General features: G+C 49.7%; 2 protein-coding genes across 6 annotated transcripts; both read left to right on the forward strand.

The window, feature by feature from the left end:
- The first annotated feature begins 5,754 nt into the window (after window positions 1-5,754).
- RBM3 (RNA binding motif protein 3) lies at window positions 5,755-9,332 on the forward strand. 2 transcript variants are annotated; one of them, XM_045995159.1, is made up of 7 exons: window positions 5,755-5,900; window positions 6,507-6,626; window positions 6,884-6,990; window positions 7,632-7,737; window positions 7,834-7,927; window positions 8,371-8,458; window positions 8,775-9,332. In XM_045995159.1, the coding sequence occupies exons 2-6, from the start codon at window positions 6,524-6,526 to the stop codon at window positions 8,429-8,431; spliced, it is 471 nt and encodes a 156-aa protein (XP_045851115.1). In that variant the 5' UTR covers window positions 5,755-5,900; window positions 6,507-6,523; the 3' UTR covers window positions 8,432-8,458; window positions 8,775-9,332. The 2 variants fall into 2 exon arrangements, with proteins under 2 accessions (XP_045851115.1, XP_045851116.1); XM_045995160.1 differs by having other exon boundaries at window positions 8,374-8,458.
- Window positions 9,333-19,755: 10,423 nt separating this feature from the next.
- Window positions 19,756-26,836, forward strand: WDR13 (WD repeat domain 13). 4 transcript variants are annotated; one of them, XM_045996339.1, is made up of 10 exons: window positions 19,756-19,902; window positions 20,250-20,329; window positions 21,043-21,249; window positions 22,081-22,190; window positions 22,299-22,429; window positions 23,188-23,495; window positions 24,307-24,487; window positions 24,583-24,724; window positions 26,114-26,232; window positions 26,573-26,836. In XM_045996339.1, exons 3-10 carry the CDS (start codon window positions 21,244-21,246, stop codon window positions 26,755-26,757), a joined length of 1,182 nt encoding a protein of 393 aa, XP_045852295.1. In that variant the 5' UTR covers window positions 19,756-19,902; window positions 20,250-20,329; window positions 21,043-21,243; the 3' UTR covers window positions 26,758-26,836. The 4 variants fall into 4 exon arrangements, with proteins under 4 accessions (XP_045852295.1, XP_045852291.1, XP_045852292.1 ...); XM_045996335.1 differs by having other exon boundaries at window positions 19,757-19,902; window positions 21,009-21,249; XM_045996336.1 differs by lacking the exon at window positions 19,756-19,902 and adding an exon at window positions 19,924-19,942 and having other exon boundaries at window positions 21,009-21,249.
- The last annotated feature ends 556 nt before the right edge of the window (window positions 26,837-27,392 follow it).

Genomic DNA, 27,392 nt, shown 5'->3' on the forward strand with positions numbered 1-27,392 from the left:
TCTCATCTGTCTCCCCAAGAATGCCATATGGAGCGAGAGAGAACCCTTAAAATGTTCCCATCATGCCCCAGTATTGGAGGGGAAGCTGATCATTCCTCCAATGAGGGCTTGCTTCACTGGAAGAGCTGGACAAGACCATCCTGTGTCCAGGGTACTCCAAGACTATGGGTCTAACAAGTACGGATAAGGTGCTCAGACACACACGTGCCATCCAAGAGCCAGCCAAGGTATGAGGGTATCCAGTCCTCTGAGGACCTGAAATGTCCCCTTTGTCCGGCAGCAGCTGACACCCTCTGGGTGCATTCTGTGACTAATGAGCTCAGATATTTGAGGGGCCAGACAAGTCAATTCTGTGTATGGCAGCAGCTTAGGACCTCTGTGGGTCAGAGGAGTCATTTCTGTGAATAGGAGATACACTGAAGGGCAGAAACCTCTCTCCCTGGCGATACTTGGGGCTTCTAGTTCCCGCCATGGTGGCAAACAGCACAAGCCATCGACCCCCTTGCCCAAAAGCAACCCTGGAGAAAGTACAGAGGGAAATGTGAGTTCCAGAAACTGCAACACAGCTATGGAGACCTGTGGGAAAACGGAAGGCTAGCTCTAAGTGGCCTCTGTTTTGAGTGGCGCTGGCTGAAGGCAGCAAATAGGATAGGTTTCAGGTCTGGCTCTTAACCTCTCCCCCATGCTGTGTTGGGAAGGTCCTTGTCCGCCCCTTACTGTAGACATTATCCCAACCACTTACAGTCGTCTGGGCGGGGGATTATGATCAGGACAGCAAGAACTGTGTTGAGGGAAGGAAATGAGCAGCTGGAGGCAATCATTCCTCCACCTATCCCCCTCCAGACACCAGGGGTGGTGGTGACACCTTGGGAGACAGCCTGCTCTTGGGGTTTAAAGATGAAACCCCTATCAGAGGAACTGCCAAGTAGCTCTATTTCTGTAGCACCTGGGGCTGTCCACCCTCTGGCTCGTCTCCCCACATGTCTCTTTACCCTTTGAACTCCAGGGGACTGAGCAGAGTCCAATCTGGCCCTCAGCCTTCCCTCGAGACGTTGTACGTGCCACAACAGCTGCTCCTGTCTGGGGAACTTGAGCTCACCCCCAAAACGAATAGACACTGGGGCAGCATCACCACCTCCAGAGAACATTAAACCGGATGTATTAGTTATCTACTGCTCTAGAACAAATGACCCCCAAACTTAGCAGCGTAAAACAACAAACATTTATTTTCTCAGCCTCTGGAGTGTCGGGAGGAATCTGGGAGCACTCCGCTGGGTGATTTTAGCTCAGTCTCATCCGAAGTTTCAGGCAAGTTGTCAGGACTGAAGACATGACCCCTCGGCTAAAGGACCCACTTCCAACATGGCCCACTGGGGAGGCTGCTGGGAGGAGGCTTCCGTTTTTCGCCACCTGAGCCTCTCCGTGGAACTCCTCACAACACATGGTCCCAACAGACAAGCAGGAGACCATGAGCAAGACGGAACTGTAGTGTCTGTTAGAACTTAACCTCAGAAATGACATACCATCACTTCTGCTATGTTTTCTTGGTCACACCAACCAACCCTAGGACAACATGGGAGGGAATTACACAGGATGTGAATACCAACAGGCAGGATCATTGGGGGCCATACTGGAGGCTGGCTAGTGTACTGGGTATGCCATATAATTATAATTATAATATAATATAATATATAATATCAGAAGAAATACTGGGCCAGACATGAGTAATTTTAAGTAAATACAATAAATAGATAAAAGTAGAGTATAAAACCAGAACAAGTGATATAAAAGGGACCTAAAGAAAATAGTAGGTGTGAGTAGAATAGGAAAAAAAGGAAAAGAAAAGTACTGTAAATAGAGAATACGAAATGGGATGTGGGAAGTTTTACTATAATAACAATCACAAAAATACTTAGAACACAGAAACCCTCATTGTATTAAAAAAAAAAAAGTCCAAAAAAAAAAGAAGGTCCAACAACACCCACACAAAGATTGGGAAATGTTGAAAATGAAAAGATGAAGAGAGGATATAGCACATTAATAAAAGCCCAAAGAAAGCTGAGATAGCCATCCCAATAATTAACAAAATTTAAGATCACAAAAGACAAAGGACATACACTCATTGACAGGAAGGTATGTCTACCATAAACATACACACCTAAGGAGTACTGAACAATGATTTTTTTTAAAGATTTATTTATTTATTTGACATAGAGAGATCACAAGTAGAGAGGCAGGCAGAGACAGAGAGAGGGAAGCAGGCTCCCCGCTGAGCACAGAGCCTGACACAGGCTTGATCCCAGGACCCCGGGATCATGACCTGAGCCAAAGGCAGACACTTAACCGACTGAGCCACCCAGGCGCCTGTGAACAATACATTTTTAAGCTTCGTATTTTATATATACACGTATTTATTTATTTATACATCATATTATATATATGACTTAGATATTAATATATATAAGCACATTCCTATTTTTATATATTCACATATATGTAAGAACACATTCCTGTATAACCCACACTTAACAAATGGAGAAGACTACTTTTATGCTTACACTTAGTTATAAAAATAGACCATGTTAGGGCACTAACACCTCGATAAATTCAAAAGTATCAATATTAAACATTATCTCTGACCATAGTACAATAAAATTAGCAACGGCAAAAAGCTAAAAAAGGAAACCCATCTTTGAAACATCACTAAATAATCCTTAGATGAAAGAAGAAATCATAAAGGAACTTTAGAAATATTTACAACTAGGGGCACCTGGCAGGTCATGATCTCAGGGTCCTGGGATCAAGCCTTGTGTCCAGTTCTGAGCACTTTGTCTGCCAGTGTCTACTTGCTCACACTCTCTCTCTCTCTAAAATGAGGGGCGCCTGGGTGGCTCAGTGGGTTAAGCCTCTGCCTTCGGCTCAGGTCAAGATCCCAGGGTCCTGGGATTGAGCCCTGCATTGGGCTCTCTGCTCGGCGGGGAGCCTGCTTCCCCCTCTCTCTCTGCTTGCCTCTCTGCCACCTTGTGATCTCTCGCTCTCTCTGTGTCAAATAAATAAATAAAATATTTTTTTTAAAGTTTTAAAAAAATAAAATTAATAGGGGTGACTGGATGGCTCAGTCTGTTGAGCATCTGCCTTCAGCTCAGGTCATGATCTTGGGGTCCTCCAAGCCCCGCATTGGGCTCCCTGCTTGGCGGGGAGTCTGCTTCTTCCTCTCCCCCCATCTGTGCACGCACTCTCTTTCTTGGTCTCTCTCTCTCTCAAATAAATCTAAATAAATAAATAAATAAATACAATATTTTTAAAAAGAAAGAAAGTAAAGGGGACCCTGGGTGGTGCAGCCAGTTAAACACCTGATTCTTGGTTTCAGCTCAGGTCATGACCTCAGGGTCTTTTTTTTTTTTTCATTTTATTTATTCATTTGAAAGAGAGAGCAAACACAAGCAGGGGGAGCTGCAGGCAGAGGGAGAGGGAGAAGCAGACTCCCTGCTGAGCTAGGAGCCCAAAGTTCGGCTCTATCCCAGGACCCTGAGATCATGACCTGAGTTGAAGGCAGATGCCCACCCATCTGAGCCACCCAGGCACCACATGATCTCAGGGTCTTGAGATCAAGCCCTGAGTTGGGCTCTGAGCTCAGCAAGAAGTTTGCTGTAGTTTTTCCTCTCCCTGTCCCTCTGCCCCTCCCTGTGTTCTCTCTCTCTCTCTCAAATAAATAAATCTTTAAAAGAAAAAAGATTGGGAGCGCCTGGGTGGCTCAGTGGATTAAGCCGCTGCCTTCGGCTCAGGTCATGATCTCAGGGTCCTGGGATCGAGCCCCGCATCAGGCTCTCTGCTCTGCGGGGAGCCTGCTTCCTCCTCTCTCTCTCTGCCTGCCTCTCTACGTACTTGTGATCTCTCTCTCTGTCAAATAAATAAAATCTTTAAAAAAAAAAAAAAAAAAAGATTGGGGCACCTGGGTGGCTCAGTGGGTTAGGGTCTCTGCCTCCGGCTCAGGTCATGATCCCGGAGTCCTGGAATCGAGCCCCACATCCGGCTCTCTGCTCGCTGGGGAGCCTGCTTCCTCCTCTCTCTCTGCCTGCCTCTCTGCCTACTTATAATCTCTCTCTGTCAAATAAATAAAATTTAAAAAAAAGATTTACAATTGGGTTCGCGCAGTTGATAGAGAGATGAGACCATGGGACTCTTGATTGTGGAGTCGAGAGTTCAAGCCCCATGTTGGGCACAGAGTTTACTTAAAAATATAAATAGAGACACCTGGGTGGTTCAGTCCGTTAAGCATCTGACTCCTGATTTCATGACTCAGGTCATGATCTCAGGGTCCAGGGACTGAGCCCCAGATTAGGCTCCATTCTCGGTGGGGATTCTCCTTGAGATTCTCTCTCTCCCACTTCCTCTGCCCTTCCTCACCCCACTCTCCCCTCACCTCATGGTCTCTCTCTCAAATAAATAAATAAGAATCTTAAAAAATAAAATGTTAAAAAATATAGAACTAAATAATATAAAAACACTACATGCAAATTTTGTAGATCACAGAAAAATCAGTTAAAACAAGAAAGCTGTAGCTTTAAATACATTTATCAGGAATGAAAGGTTGAAAAAGATACACTTTAAAACCAATAAAATGGTTAACTGTGGAAGGGAGAGAACAAAAGTTGGCTGCAGGATTAAAAGAGAATAAATAAAATGAGAGGCTTTTTGTGTAACAACAATGAAGATGTGTCATGAACCATAGAATATGATCAGAGCTCACTTTGAGAGTCAAAAGGGTACTTCTTTATGTACAGGGCCTCAGATTCCCTGAGGGCTACCTAAGACTATTATGTATATGCACAATGTGAAATCTATTCACGTCCATCCTGAGCATAGGAGGCCTGGATATGGCAAAAGCCAGACAAGTTCATTTTGTGGATGCATACAATTGTGTACTCCAAAAGTTAACAAATCTAGTCTGTATTTGGAGGGCTGACCCTTAGAAGGACTTGGAAATGTAGAGTTTGTGAGAGCAGAGTAACCCAGTCTTCCTTGAGGGGGAGCTCAGAACTCTGAAAGCTGGACAGGTCCACTGTGTACTGTGAAAGTCTTTGCGGATCAAGGGCTCAGGGACCCCGCATGATAACAAAAATTGTTCTGTGGATTGGAATTTACTCCCTCTGAAGACTGGGGCATGCTGTTTTGTAGAAAGCATCTAGGGCAGTCTACCGGCAGGGAAATCAAGAGACTGACTTCGGGAGGCAGTCAGATAAGGAGGAGGGCTGAAGTCAGAAATGAGAAGGAATGACGCCAGGAAAAAGGATCCCATGACAGGCGGCTAGATGCTGGGCAGAGAAAACGTAGGGATCAGCGTCAGACACTGAGAAAACAGAGGATCTGACGTTAAGGACTGTGAAGGGTGAGGACGACAGATAAAGTGGGGAATAAAACATCCGACCCTTGAGGAATACGAGAGAACTGGGGGGGGTGAAGGAGGTTACAGTAATTACGTCTTGGGGACCTACAGGAAGACGACTGAGATGGAAAGGAAGACGCCAGAACCAATGGACGATATGACGTCAAGGATGGCCGGGGTGACGTCAGGGCCGGAAAAGGGTATCAGAACGGAAAGGCTCCGGCGCACGGTTGTGCCCGCGAACGGATACGGACCCCACAGTGCACCAATCGCAGAAGGCTCGCCTCCCTTTCCGGTAGCATGCTGAGCTTATTGGTCCGTCTGCTCTGCCATCCCTTCCTCCCACCCCCTTGCTGGCGTCAGCCAATGAGCATGAACGCTGGTGCGCGCGGGGGACGTTTCGTGACGTGTATGCTACGTGCGCTTTATCAAGCGTCTTCCTGCGCGGCAATCTTCCCAGTCTCTCCGCTCCTGCACGGTAGCTGTTCTTCCAGTTCTTTTGCATAATTTGCAGGTAAGCAGCGCGTATCTTGTGGGCCGGCTGCTCCTGGCCTCACTGACGTGCGACGCGCCGGCCAGGAGCTAGGTGCGCGAGTGGGGAGAGCAGCGGCTTCTGACACGTAGGCTTGGGCTTCTCCCGAGTGGGTAGGTCCGTGCTGAGAGATGAAACTTTTCTTTCGGTGGGAGGCTGGCTCCTTATATCCGAGTGCGAGGAATGCTGGGAGGGACTGGCGACGTCTGTGGCGGGAGTGACCGCGCGACAGCCGAGATTTGCGGGTGCCCTTCCCCCACCACCACGTGACCGCCGCCATCTTGTCCTGCCGGCGCGGAGGGAACGCAAGGGTGATCGGGCCCTGCGCAGTGGCACAAAATGACGGGCGTGGTGGTGGTGATCGGGCATGCGCGAAGGCCGCCCCCAAGTGGCTGCTGCCCTGATGCGGCACTGCTGATTCCGGACTTTTCTGCTGTTCTTTTAGGTCTGTGTTCAGTTGTCTCTTTGTTTTCTCTTTTTTGTAGTCTTCCTCTTTCTTCATCCTTTCGTGGTCCTGCTTTTTTCACTTTTTCTCTCTTTCTCTCATCTCTACGGTTTCTCCCACCCTTTTTCATACTCCCTTTGCAGTACTCAAATTGACGGCCATGTCTACCGAAGAAGGGAAGCTTTTCGTGGGAGGACTCAACTTCAACACCGACGAGCAGGCTCTTGAAGACCACTTCAGCAGCTTCGGTCCTATTTCGGAGGGTGAGATATGGGCCAGTTGTATGATGAGTTGGGTGTTTGAAAGTCTGGGGCCCTTGAGTTTCAAGAAACGGAAGAAGAAAAACCAGGACCCTAGACTTTAACATACTCCTTTTTTTTTTTGGTTCCTAGTTCTAAGGTAATCTTGCAAGAACCCCCTAATTTTTAGTTGAGGAGTGGTGGGAGGGGTCTATTCTCTACTGGACACCCTTTGCGGCTTATGTTTCTTCCTACCCACATTTTTCTCTCTCTTCTCCCAGTGGTGGTTGTCAAGGACCGGGAGACTCAGCGATCCCGGGGTTTTGGTTTCATCACCTTCACCAATCCAGAGCATGCCTCAGATGCCATGAGAGCCATGAATGGAGAGGTGAGGTCTCCTACCTGCATAGGGGCCCTGCCCCCATTTGCCACTTCCACCATTCTTTCTGTTTTTCCCTCTGTGTCTGCTAGGGGCATCGCGGCCACCAAACCCCGCAGTGCCCACTCACAGGAGCGTGACTGCCTTCTGTTCTAGGGGGTGGAGGGCAGCGGCAGACAGAGCCGGGCTGCCTGGGAGGCGACGACTGGTCCTGCATGAGGCCGAGAAGCCACCTGTGGATGGTTGACCTGCCCTGGGCTTAGGTAGTAGAGTCTGCAGACCTGCGGGCCTGGCCCGGAGAGGACCTCGTGAGTCTTCTGGGATGGACTCTGAAGTCTCAAACCAAGAGAGGTGTCTGTCTAGCCCTAATAGTGGGGCAGCTTGTAGGAGTGGGGAGGAGAACTCAGCCTGAGTTCAGTCAAGATGTAAGTAGTAGCAGGGGGAACACGGTGGATTCAGGTCATTTTGTGGGATTTTATAGCTCCTGATAAAGCCATTCTGGTGAAAGGAGCTTATTCTGGAACATGGCACCCAGAACCTGGTGCCCGGCAGGAGTTTCTGGGCAAAAGCCCACTTGCCCTACCCATTCTTCCTTCACCACTGCCCTGTTTGACCACCAACCCATCCTCCTTGTGTCTCCCCACGCGTAGTCTCTGGATGGTCGCCAGATCCGTGTGGATCACGCGGGCAAGTCGGCCAGGGGAACTAGAGGGGGTGCCTTTGGGGCCCATGGGCGTGGTCGCAGCTACTCTAGAGGTAAGTGCAGTGGTAAGTGTGGATATGAGGGAGAGTGGCTTATTAGTGACTTACATCTAGACAGCTGCTTTTCAACTTTTTCTTAATCTACTGTAGGTGGTGGGGACCAGGGCTATGGGAGTGGCAGATATGACAGTCGACCTGGAGGATATGGGTATGGATATGGAAGGACCAGAGACTATGGTGGCAGGTGGGTAGCCAAGGGATTGGGGTGCTCTAGTGGTGCTGCTTTCTTCTTAAAAGCTCAGCTGCGTGGGAGTTCATACATACTCGATTTTGGTATTAACTAGTGTTAGTTTTTATAAATTGTAATGAGGCTTTAAGTGTGACACTGTGTTTTGAGGTGTGTATGATGCTCTAGTAAATTGTAGGATAATAAAATTGTAATATGGTAGGTGGTAATAATATATGTTTATCATGTCTTGTTGGTTGTATGTGTTGTGTGTCTAATATGCTATGTGCACATTACATGCCACGTAATTACGTGATTTTTGTACAGTATGTTTGATACGTGTTTTACATGTTACAGTGTAGCAATAACAGAATGTGACAGGATATGTAAATATGTGTGGTTTTTAATACCAGGGTTTCTAGGATATGTTCTTGCTAACTGCCATGTATGTTTTCTCCCAGAAGCCAGGGTGGTTATGACCGCTACTCTGGAGGAAATTACAGAGACAATTACGACAACTGAGATGTGAGGCATGTGCACCTAATGTAGGTGAGGCTTATGTGTTGCCACTGAGCGGACCTCTGTCCACCAGCCCTGTCATGTTCCACTCGAGCTTTCCTCCTGCCTGTACTTAGTTCACCTGGCCCACCTGATACCATTCCTAGGCCTCCTTTGCTCTCAGGTGCCTGTCAGCTAGTCTGCTGTTGGGAGGGGATGTCTAAAAACCTGTCTACCCTGTAATCTCTTGCTGGGTATGGAGGAGATGAAACGGCATTGCTCAGCAATCCTTAACCAACCCTGGGAGGTGAGCATGTGTACCTATGCCTTCCCAACATTACAATTCTCCCCTTCTTACTGTTCTCAGATACACAAGGAATAAAACTTCTGGTCCAGGATCATCCTTCCAAATGGCTGTATTTATAAAGATTTTTGGAGCTGCACTGACACATCTGTTTTAGTACATCAACTTCTATTTTTGAACTGAGCTCCCAAGGTAGCTTGTCACAAAGAACTTTTAGAAAGCTCCATGTGTTTTCTAAAATTTTTTTTCTCTTTTAAATAGTAATCCTGGGATATTTGTAGAGTCTGGGTATTTTTTCCTTCTACCAATTTTTCAGTTTGGGCTCTCAGGATTACTGATCATGGCAAAAAAAAATGTTCAGACTGTTGTTTTTTGTTTTGTTTTTTTTTTTTAAAAAGGTGCATTTATCATGATTAGGAAGCATTTCCAAATGCAAGTACAAGAAATCAGCACAATTAGAGGTGGGGTTTTTTTATTCAAGGTCCCCACCCTTGAGAATACAGAAGTTTCTTAATGTGAGTGTCCTTTTTTTAGTACTGGAAGAAAAAATACTCTGTTGTGTCTCACTAGCATTTTAGGATGTTCTTCACGGAGCTGATTAAAAAGTTTAAAAATGAAAAACTGATACGTGTTTTTTTTTTTTTTTTCCTTGCTGACCTGTTTTCAAACTAAAAATGGAAGATCAAGAAGGGATGCTTTTAGGAAAGAGTTTAGTTGGGGGGTAGGCAGCAATTGCCGTAAGAGTAGACCTCTCCAGCTCAAAGTTTGGTTGCATTTGGGTATACATGAAGTGTGTGGGTGCTGGGGGTTACAGAGGAAATAAATACTCGGCTGGAATTGGGTTTCCTGAGATAGCCTTTTGATCTCATTGTTTTTGTCACCATTGTTTTGATTGTTGTCAGCTTGGGAATCAGACTGCTTGGGTTTAAGTCTCCCTAGCATCTTGGAGCATCAGTGGGATTGTTCTGAGAATTTAAGCATCTGGTGGGAGTTAGATCCTGTCATAAACAGCATTTTCAGTTTCTTCTGACTCTGAAATGTTGGGAAGTGGAGGAAGTGTACTAAATTCTTTGAGGAACCTAGAGGAATCCTGACTTGAAAATAAGGTTCTAAGAGCTCAGACTCTGGATTCAGATCCAGGAGCCTCTGCTCCTCTCCAGCTATTTGATCTTGGGTAGGACACTTAACCTGTGTGCCTCAGCCTCATGGGCGTTTCACATTTCTTCCTGAGGGTTAAGTACAGTGAGTAGGCATGTATAGCCATTGAGAACAATTACCAAACCTCCTATAGGGATTCATTCAGTCTGGTGGTGTGAGGGTCTTTGGTGGTAAGGTGGCAATAGTTGGGCCTGCTTTTGCACCTGTAGTTGGTCTTAGTTCCTCAGTCCTCCTGATACTACTCCCTTTGGTCCTGGTTCTCTTGGCTGCACTGGGGTCGTCTTGGCTTTATTCCTCCTTTTGGAATTTAATGGTGGTGTCCATGGCTTCTACCTGATTGGTGCAAAAGTCACATACCACCAGATAGCCAGTTCTGGGGCATCTTTAACTGCCTTATTCCCTCATTCACAGGGCATGTGTTAATAAACTCAGTATGTTCCCTCAAAAGTCCTATATTGAAACTCCAATATGATGGTGTAAGGAGGTAAGGTTTTTGGGGAGCAGGGGTGATGAAAATAGGTAGCTAGGTCATGAATGGTAGTACCCTGAGTCACAGGAAAGGTTCCCCCTTATGTTCTCAGCCACGTGAGGATACAAGAAGCTAGTAGTCTGGGAAAGCACTCAACAGAGTTCAAGCATGCTGGCACTGTGATAGACTTTAACCTCCAGAACTGAGAAATTGATAAGCCACCCAGTTTTGGTGTTTTTTTGTTCTGCTATTTGATTTTTTAAAGATCTTATTTGCCAGAGCAAGCACAAGCAGGGGAGTGGAAGGCAGAGGGAGAAGCAGGGAGCTCCATGCAGGGCTCAATCCCAGGACTCCGTGGTCATGACAGATGCTTAACCGACTGAGCCACCCAGGTGTCCCAGTCTGTTGCGGTTTTTTAACTCTGAACTGAGTGAAATTACAGGTTCCTATATTGGAAGAGTCCCATATTGGAAGCCTTCGTCCTGGCCCCAGCTAGGTGGGACAGGCTCCAAGGACCCTTCTATCTAAGCAGTAATGAATCTGCTTTGTTTGGCAGGTGGGTGGAGACTAGGGAACTTTTCATACCTCCTGACTGACCCACTGAGCCAGGAAAAGGGACATTGTGGCACCACCACTGGTTAGGTATTGAGTACTTGGTCTGAGGAGGTGTTCTGTGCAGGGCCTTTGGGGAGCGAAGGCAGTGGGGGCTCACAGGAGGATCACTGTTACCATCGTGTAAGTAGGCCATGGTGGGGGGCACCCGCTCCCTGCTGTTGGTAAGTGAAATGTTCTCATCCTTGGTGTGGCTTGAGATTGCATAGCCAGCTGCAAGAGTTCCTGCAACAAAGTGATCCCCTAAGTGACATAAGTAAAGACCGCAGCTTCCTACACCTGCTGTGCTATCCTGATGCCTGATGTTAGGCCTTGTAGAGGTGCCTGGCTGGCTCAGTTGGTAGAGCATGTGATCCTTGATTTTCGGGGTTGTGAGTTCAAGCCCCACATTGGGCATAGCGCTTACTTAAATAGATTTTTTATAATCCAGCCCAGGAAGGCCCCATCTCTGGCTGGTAATTTGCTCTAAAGAAAAAGGCTTAGAGAACTCTTGGTTTTTCTCACTGCAATTGCTCATAAAATTTCCAAATATGGGATTCAAAGCCCCCTTAAAATGTTTATTAGTCCCTGCTTCAGTTTTACCAGAATTTCCCTAGTGTGCGTGCTTGTCAAGAACCCTTAGAGATCAGAAACCCCAATGCAGAGGTTCCTTGAGATCCTCTGTCCCAGGGCATGTGAAGACCAGATCCTTGGTCTGCAGATGCTTATATTTTCAAGCCCTAGATCTTGCCTAGACCAGAAATGTTGACCCAAACGTTTCTTCTAGACACCCCACCTCGCCCATTTCAAGAATAAATCCAAGGTTCTAACCCCTCCCAAACCATGTGGCCTGAAAACCCTGAAGTCCTGCTTCACAGCTTTCTCTGCCTCAGGTTCAACATATATAAAATGGGAATAATAGTGCCCACCAGATGGACATTTTAGGACATGGCAAATTACCGAGTGAACACCCACACCCTTGTCCCACACACTCCTGGATCTGAGGGTCTAAGAAACAAAAAAGCTTTTTAAAAGCTGCTGTGAATACTTGAGTAAGAAGGCGTATTGGATAATGGTCAATAGCCAGTGTTCCATGACAGCTCAGGACAAAATCTCCTGTCCCTGCCCAGCTGCTGCTTCCACCGTCCCCCACCTCTCCCCCTCCCCAGGCTAACATAAAGGCCTTTATGATCCTTTAGGATTCACAGTGCATAAAGATCTGAGGAACTAGAAGCAGTTTTTTTTTTTTTTTCAAATTGGGCACAAGACTTGACATGGAGCTTTTCATAATCTTTCTATTTTTTTTTAAGAAACCCCTACACCCATTGCGGGGCTCAAACTCAAAACCCCAGAATGGTCACATGCTCTTCCAACTGAGCCAGAGCTCTCATAATCTTTTATTTTCCTCCATGTGCAAATGCATGCAATCTACCACTATAAAGTGGTTATGGCAAGCTGTCCCAGATCCTAATGGGTGATCTTAACATACAGAGAAGGCACAAGGAAAGTTAAAAGTTTCTAAATTGTCAAAAACAGACCATGACATTCTGTATAAATGTTCCTTGTACAATGTTGAGTCAAATGTTTTCACTCAATTTTAAGCTTTCTTTAAGTAAAACTCATTTTTGGAATTTTCCTTCGCTTTTTCTAGTTCTTAGTAGTTGAACACAAGATTCACAATCTCTATTTTAGCCTTTGTGACTGTAATCCATAGTAGCAGGTATATTTTTCTTCATTGGAGTCCAGTCCACCCATTTTTCTATGTAAGTGGAAGAATGGCTTGATGAATGAAATGGGCAAAGTGCCCTGGTGTTTTCCACTTTATTGTATCTTTTTTTTAAGATTTTACTTAGTTATTTGACAGAGATCACAAGTAGGCAGAGAGAGGGGAAAGCAGGCTCTCCACTGAGCAGAGAGCCTGAGGCGGGGCTCGATCCCAGGACCCTGAGATCATGACCTGAGCCAAAGGCAGAGGCTTAACCCACTGAACCACACGGGCGCCCCTCTTTTTCCTTTTTTAAGACTTTATTTACTAGGGGTGCCTGGGTGGCTCAGATGGTTAAGCGTCTGCCTTCGGCTCAGATCATGATCTCCAGGTCCTAGGATGGAGCCTGGCGTCAGGCTCCCAGCTCAGCAGGGAGTCTGCTGCTCCCTCTCCCTCTGCCTCTGCCTCTCCCCTGCTTGTGTCTCCCTGTCTCTGCCTCTCTCTCTCAAATAAATAAAATAAATCTTTTATACAAATTGACAGAGCACAAGCTGAGGTGCTTGTTCTATAAATACTAGCTTCTCTTTCTTGGCATCTGACATTGTTATTTTCCAGATACTGGCCCCAGAACCGCATCCTGCTTCCCTGCCCCAATCACAGATCTCAAACCCCTCTGGCTTTTCCAGGCAAAAGGACTATCCCTTTGCCTAGCACTGGAGTTCCTGCCTTCGAACCTCTGTACCCAGGACCTCTGGCCTATAAAAGGGGGTTAATGAAGGTAGCCCCTTAAATGAGTTAAGACATGGGAAGCACCTAGAACAATGGTAGTTGCATGTGGTCAATAAATGTTAGCATTTGTTTTTTTGTTTGGGTTTTTTTTTTTTTTTTAAGATTTTACTTATTTGAGAGAACATGAGCAGGAGTGGCGGTAGGGGGCAGAGGGAGAAGGACAAGCACACTCCCCACTGAGCAGGGAGCCAGATGCAGGGCTCTGTCCCAGGACCCCGAGACCATGACTTGAGCCGAAGTTAGATGCTGAACCGACTGAGCCACTCAGGCGTCCCAAATATTAGCATTTGTTATGTGTGACGGATAACTGTAGGAACAGCATCTGCCTTTGGCTCAGGTTATAATCCCAGGGGTCCTGGGATCAAGCCCTGCAGGCTTCCTGCTCAGAGGGGAGTCTGCTTTTCCTTCTCCCACTCCCCCTGCTTGTGTTCCCTCTCTGTGTCTCTATCAAATAAATAGATTAAATCTTAAAAAAAAAAAAAGGCGGGGCACCTGGGTGGCTCAGTGGGTTAAAGTCTCTGCCTTCTGTTCAGGTCATGATCCCAGGGTCCTGGGATCGAGCCCCGCATCTGGCTCTCCACGGGGAGCCTGCTTCCTCCTCTCTCTCTGCCTGCCTCTGCCTGCTTGTGATTTCTGTCTGTCAAATAAATAAAATATTTAAAAAAAAAAAAAAAGATCACCCATTAGGATCTGGGACAGCTTGCCATAACCACTTTATAGTGGTAGATTGCATGCATTTGCACATGGAGGAAAATAAAAGATTATGAGAGCTCTGGCTCAGTTGGAAGAGCATGTGACCATTCTGGGGTTTTGAGTTTGAGCCCCGCAATGGGTGTAGGGGTTTCTTAAAAAAAAATAGAAAGATTATGAAAAGCTCCATGTCAAGTCTTGTGCCCAATTTGAAAAAAAAAACTGCTTCTAGTTCCTCAGATCTTTATGCACTGTGAATCCTAAAGGATCATAAAGGCCTTTATGTTATGTTGAGATCTTAAGAGCAGAGTGACCCCAGTCTAACCCTGTGAAGTGACGTTCCCCGTCTCTGAGTCAGTCACTGAGCAGCCTCACTGGCCTTGTCCACACACTCAGCGTCCAGAGCTCTGTGTATCTGGCTCCTTTTCATTCAGGTTCCAGTCAAAATGTCTTTCTCATCCCTCCTTCCTTCCCCCACAGCTCAGCAACGCTAACCAAACTTCTATTTTAACAATAGTGGCAATTTCTTTTTTTGTTTAAGATTTTATTTATTTATTTGACAGACGCCAAGAGAGGGGACACAAGCAGGGCGAGTAGGAGAAGGAGAAGCGGGCTTCCCACCAAGCAGGGAGCCCAATGCGGGACTCGATCCCGGGACCCTGGGATCGTGACTCAAGTCGAAGGCAGACACTTAATGACTGAGCAACCCAGCGCCCTGAGTATCAGTTTCTTATATGACCTTCTTGTTTATCTGTCCAGTTACAGTGGCAGCTCCGTGAGAGCGTGTTCAAGTACTACTGTTTTCCCAGTGCCTGGTACCGAGTAGGGGCTTGACAAGTAGGTGCTGCTTGGCAGGCTGGCTCTCCGTTTCAGCTTGCGGGGGCTGTTGAAGTGGTCTGTGAGGCTTCTCCCAACCGCAGGAATCTTGTTTCTGACTCAGGCCATGGAGAGTTATTACCATTAAGAACTTTGGAGATGTGGAGAACTTTGGCTTCAGAGGCAAATGTTTTTTTGTCAGGAAATGGTAAAATTTAAGTTATGACCTTATGTCCCAACCCCCACTTGTCTCGTTTAGGAAGAAACTTTGAGGGTGAGATAAGTGAATAAGAACCCTGCACTCCAGGGTCGCCTGGGGAGCTCAGTTGGTTAAGTGTCTGCCTTTGGCTCAGGTCACCATCCCAGAGTCCTGGCTCTGGTCCCATGTCGGGCTCCCTGCTCACCAGGGAGCCTGTTTCTCCCTCCACCTGGTGATTCTCTCTCTGTCTCTCTGTCTCTCTCTCTGGCAAATAAATAAACTCTTTAAAAATAAATAAATGTTTTTTAAAAAAAGAACTCTAGACTCCAGTTACACTTCAGCTCTATGTCTCCCATTTTGCTCTTGGGTCTTTATTCTCAGCATACCCTTGTTACCCCAAGCCACCCAGGCTTTCCCTCAAATTGCACTGCCTTTTGTCCCGGAGGATGGGGCTCAACTTCAGGTTTGGTGTCAGCCTTAGTAATGAAAAGTGGACGCAGCCAGTGTGGTCCAGTGCTTGCCTTTGCATTTCTAAACTAGGAGCCAGGGGTGGGGGTCGAATGGGCAGGAGGCACAGGAAGGAATGAAGAGTCCAGGAAAGACATAGCCCCTGGCTGTTTCTCCTACCACTCAAGTCCCTATTGTGATGTGTTATCTTCAAACAGCTCTGGCTTCCAGTCTTTTCTGTCTAAATCTGTTTGTTCTTCTGTCTAGGACCTTTAACCATCAATCTGACAATAAAACAGTCCCGGGTCCTGTTAGAGTAGGACTTCATGGGCTTCAGCTTTTTTCTCTAAATGTCATGATTGCAACCAAGGTCACTCCCAGCCTCCCTGAGCTGCCTCTGATGACTTGATATCCCCAGACCTGAGACCCTCCTTTCCCCACCCACTGACCTGCCTGCTATTCTTGCCAATAAATTCTGCCACGTTCTGGCCAAGCACCCACCAAACTGAAAGGTGCCTTCTGTCACCAACTTGTTCAAAATCCCTTGTTTAACCCAGTGAAAGTGTGTAAATATTTTAGAAAAAAATGCAAAACATGGGGCCCCTGGGTGGCTCAGTGGGTTAAGCCTCTGCCTTCGGCTCAGGTCATGGTCTCAGGGTCCTGGGATTGAGCCCCACATCGGGCTCTCTGCTCAGCGGAGCCTGCTTCCCCATCTCTCTCTGCCTGCCTCTCTGCCTACTTGTGATCTCTCTCTCCCTGTCAAATAAATAAATAAAATCTTTTAAAAAATGCAAAACACAACAAATGTAAGAGGTGGCTGTGGTTATTAATTCACATTATTTCTGCACCAGAACGACCTCTGGCAGATGGAGCTGTATTGGGAAAAGTTCTTAAAACAACTGACGGTATTCACCCTTTATTTTTTTTTTTTAAGATTTTATTTATTTTTTTTGACAGAGAGACAGTGAAAGAGGGAACACAATCAGGGGGAGTGGGAGAGAGAGAACAGGTCTCCCTCGGAGCAGTGAGCCTGATTCGGGGCTTGATGCCAGGACTCTGGGATCCCGACCTGAGCCAAAGGCAGCTGCTTAATGACTGAGCCACCCAGGCACTCAAGCAGCCAACCTTTAGTGGGTATTTTCTCTTCTCCAGATGCTCTCTAAGCTTTACAAGTATTAACTCATTTAGTCCTCCATATAACCCTATGAGGCCATTTTTTTTTCAGATGAGGAGACTGAGCCACAAAGGGATTAAGTGATTTTCCCAAGATCACAGCTCCTATTTGGCAGAGCCTACAGCAATGGCCAAGTTATACTGCCTTCTGAAAAGTACTGTAGAACTTCTCAGAAAAACAGCAAACGTTCACACAACAGGTGTTGTGAACACTTACTATGCATTATTTCATTCCTACTTACCTCAACCCTATCATTAGGTTTTATCTAGTATCTTATAGCATGATAGGAGTGAAATTTTAAAAATAATTTTTGAAATTTTAACATACAGAATATTGTAAAAACAACAACAACAAAAAAACAATTCCAGAAGTTCAGAGGATAAGTGTCGCTGGCATCCCTGACTTTCCTGTACTTTTTTCCCCCACCATGTTTCTTTGGAAGCTGAGTGGTGGTATGAAGGGGCGGGGCCCCATCCAGGGAGGGTTAAGGTGTGAATGGGAAAGAGGTTGGTCATAGCATCCTTTATGGCAAGAAAAATACTTGAAAATAAACCCGATGCTGGTCTCAAATAGGAAAGCAGTTCAATAAAATGTCACCCTTGAACTCCCGGGGCTTCAGCTTTCCTCATTTGTAAAATGGGATAGTAAGGAGACCCACAACATTCAGTTATTAGGATTAACTGGATTAATACATGTAGATCACCATGTGTCCAGCATATTAGCCAATAAATGTTAGTGGTTACATGTTTGTGCAGTGAAACAGTTTATTCTTTAGCAAACATCAAATAGAAGGTATTTTAAAAGACACACATAGGGGCACCTTCACTGTTAAATGTCTGCTTTCAGCTGGAGTCATGATTCTGGGATCGAACCCTGGGACCAGGCTCTCTGCTCAGCAGGGAGCCTGCTTCTCCCTCTTCCTATGCCTGCTGCTCCCCCTGCTTTGCGTGTGCTCGCTCTCTCTGTCAAATTAATAAATACAACCTTTTAAAAAAATTTTTTAAAGGCACCCACAGCTTAGTTACATGGACAAGGGAGGTGCTCTGTTGATCCAAAACAGAGTGGTCTATTTTTGTTAGAACACACAAAGCGCAATTCGTGTTTTGGATGTGTCTCCTCATTTCTTTACTTTTTTTAAAAAAAGATTTTATTTATTTATTTGACAGACAGAAATCACAAGTAGGCAGAGAGACAAGTAAAGAGAGAGGAAAGGGGGGCGCCTGGGTGGCTCAGTGGGTTAAAGCCTCTGCCTTCGGTTCAGGTCATGATCCCAGGGTCCTGGGATCAAGCCCCGCATAGGGCTCTCTGCTCGGCAGGGAGCCTGCTTCCTTCTCTCTCTCTGCCTACTTCTTTTTTTTTTTTTTAAGATTTTATTTATTTATTTGACAGAGAGAGAGATCAAAAGTACGTAGAGAGGCAGGCAGAGAGAGAGGAGGAAGCAGGCTCCCCGCAGAGCAGAGAGCCCGATGCGGGGCTCGATCCCAGGACCCTGAGATCATGACCTGAGCCGAAGGCAGCGGCTTAATCCACTGAGCCACCCAGGCGCCCCTCTCTGCCTACTTCTGATCTCTATCTGTCAAGTAAATAAATAAAACCTTTAAAAAAATTTAAAAAAAAAAGAGAGAGGAAAGGAAGCAAGCTCCCCGCTGATCAGAGAGTCTGATGCGGGACTCCATCCCAGGACCCTGGGATCATGACCTGAGCCCAAGGCAGAGGGTTTAATCCACTGAGCCACAGGCACTCCGTGTCTCCTCATTTCAAGTGGCTTTAAGATTAGGGACAGCTGGGTGGCTCAGTCAGTTAAGTGTCTGCCTTTGGCGCAGGTCATGATCCCAGGGACCTGGGGTAGGGTCCCATATCCTGCTCCTTGCTTAGCAGGGAGCTTGCTCCTCCCTCTGCCTACAGCTCCCCCTGTCTGTGTGTGTGCACGCCCTCTCGCTCTCTGACAAATAAATAAGATTTTAAAAAACTGTTCAGATTATTGTATGTTATAAAAAATAGTGTGAAAAATAAAAGTTTTGAGAATTGTGGCAGTTAGTGGATGTTAAGATCCAATGGGAAGCTACTATATTTTGTTATTCAATTTTGTAAGTTCTTTTAATCCTGACCACATTAAGATGAATAGAGGGGCACCTGGCTGGCTCATTTGCTAGATCATGCAACTCTTGATCTCAGGGAAGTAAGTTTGAGCCCCATGTTGGATGTAGATTACTTAAAAAAAAGATAAACAGCTAAGAGTTGCAACTTCCTATTAGAGTTGAAATAAGGATGGTTCAGATAACCTCTTGGAATCCAAAACCTGTTGTGCCTACTTAAATGCTTTCTGCCTTTGGAGACTCAGGCCCAGACCAAGATTCCTGGGGACCATCCAACTCCACCCCCCCACACACACACACCCACAACAGAACAGACTATTCTCAACCCAGGGTTGTCTGGATGCTCCTCAATCACTTTAAGAACTGGAGAACAGCCTAGGAGCCTCTGCGTGTGTAATTATTTTGATGGTATAACAAATGATCAGCAGTGGTGATGGGGGTCCCTCCTATGCTTCAAATCTTGCTTAGCCAAGATTGTGCTAAGTTTATTCCACGGTTTCAAAAGAAAGTCGTATTTCTTTTTTTTTTTTAAAGATTTTATTTACTTATTTGACAGAGAGAGATCACAAGTAGGCAGAGAGGCAAGCAGAGAGAGTGAGAGGGAAGCAGGCTCCCTGCCGAGCAGAGAGCCCGACGCGGGACTCGATCCCAGGACCCTGAGATCATGACCTGAGCCGAAGGCAGTGGCCCAAACCACTGAGCCACCCAGGCGCCCCGAAAGTCGTATTTCTAATTTGGGGGGAGTGATTCCTCTCTGGCCCCTGGACATTATTCTTGTGTATACAAAAAGTGCCATTAGGGATTGGGGGGTGGGTAGAACTTAAGGGGTGGAGCCTCCATCCAGTACCGGAAGCTACTGTCCCAAAGCGCGCTTGCGTAGTTCTCCCACGCCCTGGGAAAGATTCCTATCCATTCGCTCTGGGCTTGGCAGCTCTTCCTGGCAGTAGGCGGCCATCTTGCCTGGAGCCTGAGAGAGGGAGCCGAGAAACAGAAGGAACGGGCGACACTGGTCTCAGGGCCGCCCCGGGGGCCTCAAGAGCCGGAGGCAGCCCCGGAGGTGGTCTCTGATCCCCGGCTCTGCTCTTGAACCTGAGAAGGGAAGGCGGAGGGCGGCGGGGGATGGGGAATGCCAAGAAGGATTGCTAGACGGGAGGAGGGGCGTCGCTATGGTGACCGGGGAGGGGCGGGATCAGATCTGAATCGCTGTTGAGAGTCTTCCGGGAACTGCCCGGGAAGGACAAAGCAGGGCAGGGCTGGGGTGATGACCATGCTAGCGGCCGGGTGGTATTTCGCGACGTCCCGGCGTCGAGGGACTTGGTGTCTACGGCAAAGATCGTCTGACAGAAGGGGCGGAATTAAATCCCTTCACTTGAAACGCTGACATTCTAGGCCCTTGTCCTGCAGGCTCCCGCGGGCGGACACGCCAGAAGAGGAGGCCGGGGAATGGCCGCGGTGTGGCAGCAGGTCTTAGCAGTAGACGCGAGGTGAGGCGTGGGGTCGAAGCCCATGGGAGCGGAAGTTACTGTGGTGCATGCGCAATGGCGATAAGTGAGGCTGGGCGGAGAACTGGTTTTATGAAGCTGCGTGGGCAGGCCGGAGGTGAGCATGCGCAGTAGCAGGGTGTGGGGGCGTGTAGGGCTGGCAAGAGGGTCGAAAAGAGCATGCGGGGAAAACGCAGCCAGATCTGGGCATGCGCAAAGAGGCTGTGTTGTCAGAGCCTTTGGAAGGGGATGATGGAGCTCAGGCTGGTGACATCCTATTCCCCACCATTGCCCCCTGCCGCAGACTTCTCTTACCATCATCACTTCCCCAATCTGACCCCATCACCATCCCATCCTGACTTCCACCATTGCCCACACTGACCCCTCCCATCACCATGTCACCCTGACGCCTGCTATTGTCTACACTGACTCAGTCACCCCATACCAACTCCACCAAAGCTGCAGACAGCCTCCATTGTCAGCACAGTGACCTCATCGCCATGCCTTTTATTACTGTAGATCCACCCTCATCACAGCACCAGAGGGACCCCCACCACCACTGCTGATCACTTGTCCTCCTGACCCCTCGCTGCCACACACCTCACTCTCTTTCCCTGTCCCCTGGGCTGATTGATTCCCTCTATCCTGTGCCTGCTGCCCGCCCTGCCTCCTGCCATCATAGGTACAACGCGTACCGCACACCAACGTTTCCACAGTTTCGGACGCAGTACATCCGGCGGCGCAGCCAGCTGCTGCGGGAGAATGCCAAGGCTGGGCACCCCCCAGCGCTGCGTCGGCAGTACCTGAGGCTGCGTGGGCAGCTGCTGGGCCAGCGATACGGGCCCCTCTCCGAGCCAGGCAGTGCCCGTGCCTACAGCAACAGCATCGTTCGCAGCAGCCGAACTACCCTAGACCGCATGGAGGTGAGCTCCTCCCCACACTGCCTGCCATGCCCACCACCCGTGTCCATATGCATTCACTCAGCACACTTGTCGAGCACCTGCTCTGTGCAAGGCACCGTGCCAGGGTCTTAGGAGAAGCAAAGGGCAGAAAGAGATAATAACGTGGGACGCCTGGGTGGCTCAGTTGGTTAAGCTGCTGCCTTCGGCTCAGGTCATGACCCCAGCGTCCTGGGATCAAGTCCCTCATCGGGCTTCTTGCTCGGTGGGGAGCCTGCTTCTCTCTCTGCCTCTGCCTGCTTGTGTGCTCTCTCTCTCTGACAAATAAATAAATAAAAATTTTTTTAAAAAAGATAATAATGTGATAACTCAACAAATGGACAACAGACAAGATGAGCACATTGATAAATAGGCAATAAATGAGATAAAGGGGTCAAGAGACATGTGAACCCAGATAAATCAATAATTAACATGGCTTACTAAGATGGAAAAGTAAAGCAGGCTTGGGGGTAAAATGAGACTCCTGTGGGGAACAGAGGGAAGCTTTTTCTGATGGGGACGATCAGGAAAGGCCTCTCCGAGGAGGCGACAGTTGAGCTGAGGCTGGAATGAAGCAAGAGCTGGCTCTGAGTGGTTTTCAGGGAGAAAGTGTCCATTCTTTCCTCACAGAATATTTACTGAGTATCCACTCAGTGGGGAGCTAGTGCCGAGGCCACCCCGGTAGTACAGGCCGTGGTCGTGGTGGTGGGTAGGGTGAGAAGGGATCTGGTTCTAGGTATATTTTGAAGACTCCAGACCTCACACGTTCTTGAGGACCGTCTTCAAGATGTGCCCACCCTGACCTCCCATTTGCAGGATTTTGAGGATGATCCTCGGGCCCTAGGGGCCCGCGGGCACCGCCGTTCCGTCAGCCGAGGCTCCTACCAGCTGCAGGCACAGATGAACCGTGCTGTCTATGAGGACAGGTATGCAGGGGGCAGTTATGAGCTGGGGTCTGTAATGGGGAGAGGGACCATAGGGCCTGAGTGCTAGCACCTACTTCATGTTGCCCCCGCACTCCTGTTGGGGCCCAGGCCCCCTGGCAGTGTGGTACCCACATCAGCAGCAGAAGCAAGTCGTGCCATGGCTGGGGACACATCACTGAGTGAGAACTACGCCTTTGCGGGCATGTACCATGTTTTCGACCAGCACGTGGATGAGGCAGGTAAGCCAGCTGGTAGCGGGTCCCCTCACAACTCATTTGCCCGAACTGGGACAGCTACTCAGTGCGTCCCCTTCTGGAACTCAGAGTCTCTGCCCCACCTCCGAAGGAGGAGTTGCCATCCCTAAACCTTTCCCCAAGCCCACAAGCCCTCTGCAAAGTAAAGCGGCCCGCAGGATCTCAAGTACTTGGGCTATAGTAAAAGGGCCCGGCAGCTCAAAAGAGGACTTTGCAGGGGCGTCTGGGTGGCTCAGTGGTTTAAAGCCTCTGCCTTCGGCTCAGGTCATGGTCCCAGGGTTCTGGAATCGAGCCCCGCATCTGGCTCTCTGCTCAGCAGGGAGCCTGCTTCCTCCTCTCTCTCTCTCTGCCTGCCTCTCTGCCTACTTGTGATCTCTATCTATCAAATAAATAAATAAAATCTTAAAAAAAAAGAGGACTTGGCAGAAGGCTTCCAGGGTCATGAGTTGCTTAGAAGAGTTTAGAGCCTTGGCTACAGAGAAATCCCCTCACAATGGGCAGCACAGGCTTTGCAAACCGCCGAGGCATTGGTAACTGTAAAACACTGGCTAAAGTGTAGGGAGCTTTTGGCAGAGGGCTTTCTAGGGTTCCCACTCCTGTTCTCAGCCAAGGAAAGCCTCTTTCGGAAGCCCCCGAGCTCGGCTCAGTGGGTTCCAGCCCCCAGTGCGCACAGCAGGGCCTTTTATAAATGAAAGCACCTGGCAAGTGTGCCATGTCCCACCAGCTGCTTCTTGGCATTACAGTCCCAAGGGTGCGCTTTGCCAACGATGACCGGCACCGCCTGGCCTGCTGCTCCCTGGATGGCAGCATCTCCCTGTGCCAGCTGGTGCCCGCCCCGCCCACAGTGCTTCGCGTGCTGCGGGGCCACACCCGCGGTGTCTCCGACTTCGCCTGGTCCCTCTCCAATGACATCCTCGTGTCCACCTCGCTCGACGCTACCATGCGCATCTGGGCCTCTGAGGACGGCCGATGCATCCGGGAGATTCCTGACCCCGACGGCGCCGAACTGCTCTGCTGCACCTTCCAGCCAGTCAACAACAACCTCACAGTGGTCAGGCTTCAGGGTGCCCACTCACCGAGGGTGGGGCTGCTGGGCCAGGAGAGCCGTCCTGGGGAGTCAGTATGGGTGGGGGGAGGGGGTCCCCTCCAGTCCCTCATCACAGTTGTCCATGCAGTCAGACTCAGAGGGAAATGGGTCAGAACTGGGCCACTGTGCTTGGCATTGGGTTGGCTTGCTGTGACAGACTCTAGGGGGGACTGGTCAGGAGCCAGAGTCCTGGCTCTGGTACCCCTCCTGTCCCATCAACAGCAGGCTGCTGTTCTCCAGCCACGGGGGCCACTGGTTGGGGGGCGGGATGGCTAGTCGGAAGACTGGGCTCCTCCCAGTGGCACAGCTCCACTGCGGTCTGACCCCAGGACTGAGAGTCAGAGGGCAGGGAAAGGAAGTGAAAATCTGGCCAGGCCCCAAGTGGCAGAGAGGGGACCCGCTGAGTGAGCCTGTTGCATTCTGGGGTTCCTTCGGCTGCAACTCTGGCCCCAGTGTGGTCAAGTCTCTGGCGAGGACCAGTCAGGAAGCATACCGGCTGTCCTTACCAGCCTGGGATGGCCCTGTGGTTTGCCTGTCACAGTGTTGGGGGACATGCTTAGGGGCAGCTGCCCATCCTGGTTAGATGGCAAGAGGGGCTGGCTCTGACTCTGAAGGATCACAGACCTCAGTCACCTCCCAGTCTCCCCACTGCAGCCGCCCCAGGGTTAGATTCCAGTAGGAACCAGCCAGTTCCATCGACAGCAGTTCCGTTGTGGTCAGACCCAAGGAGGGACGGGCTGAGAGCAGTGTGTGGTGTGCTTGGTCTCCCCCACAGGTGGGGAATGCCAAGCACAACGTGCACGTCATGAACATCTCCACGGGCAAGAAAGTGAAGGGGGGCTCCAGCAAGCTGACAGGCCGGGTCCTCGCTCTGTCCTTCGATGCTCCTGGCCGGCTGCTCTGGGCAGGCGATGACCGTGGCAGTGTTTTCTCCTTCCTCTTCGACATGGCCACAGGTAGGCCAGCCCCAGGCCTGCATCTGGGGTATTCGGGCTACCCCCGTCCCAGCACACAGCTCTTACTTGTGCCCCCTCTCCCTCTGTTGTTCCAGGGAAGCTGACCAAAGCCAAGCGTCTGGTGGTGCATGAGGGGAGCCCGGTGACCAGCATCTCCGCCCGCTCCTGGGTCAGCCGCGAGGCCCGGGACCCCTCGCTGCTCATCAACGCTTGCCTCAACAAGCTGCTGCTCTACAGGTGGGTCCTCCCCTTTCAGGCCGGCAGGAGAGGCGGGGCCTGCCGCGGCCATCGGACTGGCATGGCAGCCCTGGCTCCCAGTCAGAGGAAAACCTGTAGGGCCTGAGAGCCTGTCTCCTCTATCAGGTTAATTTGAGTGAGCAGGGAAGTCAGGTCTCCTGACGATGATGCCGGCTGTCAGTGGAAGGAGTGGTGGCAGAAGTAGCTGGTGCTGACCGAGCGAGGGCTGACACCAGCCCCTGGGGGAGCGCCTCTTACCTAGCGCTCCACTTAATCCTCAAAACAGCGCTGTGAGGAGGGGCCTGTGATCATGCCCATTTCACAGATGTGTAACCTGAGGCATAAAATAGACTAGGGCCCTCTCAGAGCAGTGGCCTGTTCTTCCTTCCTTCCTTCCTTCCTCTTTCCCTCCCTCCATTCCTTCCCTTTTTTTTCTTTTTCCTTTTTGGTGTTTTTGAGTGGAGGAATTTACTATCCTCGCTCACCTATGACACATTACCCAAACGCAGTTCTCAGCCTGGGCTGCACGCCAGAATGACCTGAAGGGCTTCACAGAATCATGGCCGGGCCCCACTCCAGGCCAGTGATTTCAGAAGCCCTGCGGCGGGACTGGGTGCATTGGTGTACTGAAAAGCATCCCCAGCGATGTCCAGCCAGGCCTGAAAGGCACCACCTGGCAAGATGTTTCCTTTTGTACTCTTTTGTATTTCTGCTTTTAAAAAAAAGGAATTCGCACACACACATAGTCATATGTGTAATTCTTAACTGAGGCATACTCCCAAATGCGGGGCTCTTCCCCCCCCATCCTCTCTCTTCCCTCCTCCCGCTTCCTGCCACCTCGGCCAATGACTCTGTGCGCACCTTCCTGTTTTGTTCTCCCCCTGTAATCCGAGGCGTGCGCCCCCATTCCCCACATTTCAGAGGGAGGGTCGTTTCATGGAAGCAGGCTCCTCCTCCATCCTCTCCCACATCTCGTGCTCCTCACCAGAGGATGCTTCTGGAACAGTTCCCAGGTCCCCTGCAGTGCCTTTGGCTCATCCATTCTTTTGAATGGCCCCTTCGTTTCCCACGGCACGGGGGGTATCCAGTTTGGTCGGCCATGTCCCCTCTTTGTGCCCATCTTAACCACCAAGCTCTCTTAGAGAAACCAGCGAACCGCGCTGCCGAGGCTCCCCATTTCCACTGCCAGGTAGCTTCTAGACCCTCACGAATGCACGTGCCAGCCCTGCTTGATAGTTTTACGCAGTCGCCTCAAAACCAGACTCTGTGAGCCTTAGAAAGAACTCAGGCATGGGGGTGGGGACACAAACCATTGTTCCCCTCACCCACCGGGTTCACTGCTGGCCAGAGCGGAGGCGACACCCTGACCCACCTCCATCCTTCCCTCAGGGTGGTGGACAACGAGGGGACGCTGCAGCTGAAGAGAAGCTTCCCCATTGAGCAGAGCTCACACCCTGTGCGCAGCATCTTCTGCCCCCTCATGTCCTTCCGCCAGGGGGCCTGTGTGGGTGAGTCCCGCAGAGTTCGGGGTGTCTGGGTGACTTGGGGCGGGGCAGGGATGGACACCACGGCCCCCTGGTGCCCGGACTTTACGGGCCTCGAGAGCTCTCACCCCAGCAGCCACCCGCTTTGAACAAAGACCCCCAAGAGTCCAGGAACCTCACAACATGAGACACAGCCTACCCCCCCCAACCCCCAACAGCTCAGAGGCCTCACACTCTGGACATGGGGCTAAAACAGCCAGGTGACCCAGGTCCAGGGACTGTCCCTCCTGGGGCACCCTGCTGCCTCTGCCACCACCTCTCAACGCCCCCGCCCCTTTTGTCCTCCTCCCCTTACCCTGGGCAGTGACCGGCAGCGAGGACATGTGTGTGCACTTCTTTGATGTGGAGCGGGCCGCCAAGGCTGCCGTCAACAAGCTTCAGGGCCACAGCGCCCCCGTGCTGGACGTGAGCTTCAACTGCGATGAGAGTCTGCTGGCTTCCAGCGATGCCAGCGGCATGGTCATCGTCTGGAGGCGGGAGCAGAAGTAGGTCCTGCCGGGTCGCCTGCCCACCCGGCTCCCACTCCAGCCTTGTGTTTGTAAATAAAGTTCCTGTGGTTGTGCCTGTGGCTGGTTCCCAGGTCTGCTGGGGTCGGGGGTGAGGGGGTGGCTCTAGCACCTGAGCTGGAACAGGGTTTGCTCCCTTGCTCGCACCTTCAGGCCTCAATTTCCTCACTTAGCAACTGGTCATTGAATGCCTCCCACATCATGGGCCCCCCCGTAAGTGTTTGGCTCAGTCTGTCGTTGGACAGACATGATTGAGCACCCGCTGGGCGCCGGAACCGTTCTAGGCACTGAGGGCTGGTAGAGTCGTGACCTCAACAGACAGAAGTGCCTGCCTTCGTGGGGCTCGTATTCAATGGCAGGTGGTTGGTAGGCAAAAATGTATCATGGCCTGTGCTGGGAGGGCAGGACATAAGGGCATAGGAGCGGAAGATTGTACTGTTTTTGGTGCTGTGATGAGAGACAACGACATTCCTGGTAGTGAAATTGAAACAAAGACCCGAATGAAGTGAGAGGGAGCTGCGGGGTGGGGGAGAGAGGAAAGGCAGTGAGTGCAAAGGCACTGAGGCCGGAGTGTGCCAGAGGGCTCACTGAAGAGGCAGGTGTGGCTGGACCAGAGTA

The sequence above is a fragment of the Meles meles genome, chromosome X (assembly GCF_922984935.1).
Source record: "Meles meles chromosome X, mMelMel3.1 paternal haplotype, whole genome shotgun sequence".
Lineage (NCBI taxonomy): Eukaryota > Metazoa > Chordata > Mammalia > Carnivora > Mustelidae > Meles > Meles meles.

Coding starts and splice junctions, on each gene's coding strand:
- WDR13 (XM_045996335.1), top strand. CDS start 20,289: ATGGCCGCGGTGTGGCAGCAGGTCTTAGCAGTAGACGCGAG. Junction 20,330..21,008: donor GTCTTAGCAGTAGACGCGAG/GTGAGGCGTGGG, acceptor CTGCCATCATAG/GTACAACGCGTACCGCACAC. Junction 26,233..26,572: donor CCGCCAGGGGGCCTGTGTGG/GTGAGTCCCGCA, acceptor TACCCTGGGCAG/TGACCGGCAGCGAGGACATG.
- RBM3 (XM_045995159.1), top strand. CDS start 6,524: ATGTCTACCGAAGAAGGGAAGCTTTTCGTGGGAGGACTCAACTTCAAC. Junction 6,991..7,631: donor TGAGAGCCATGAATGGAGAG/GTGAGGTCTCCT, acceptor CCCCACGCGTAG/TCTCTGGATGGTCGCCAGAT. Junction 7,928..8,370: donor ACCAGAGACTATGGTGGCAG/GTGGGTAGCCAA, acceptor GTTTTCTCCCAG/AAGCCAGGGTGGTTATGACC.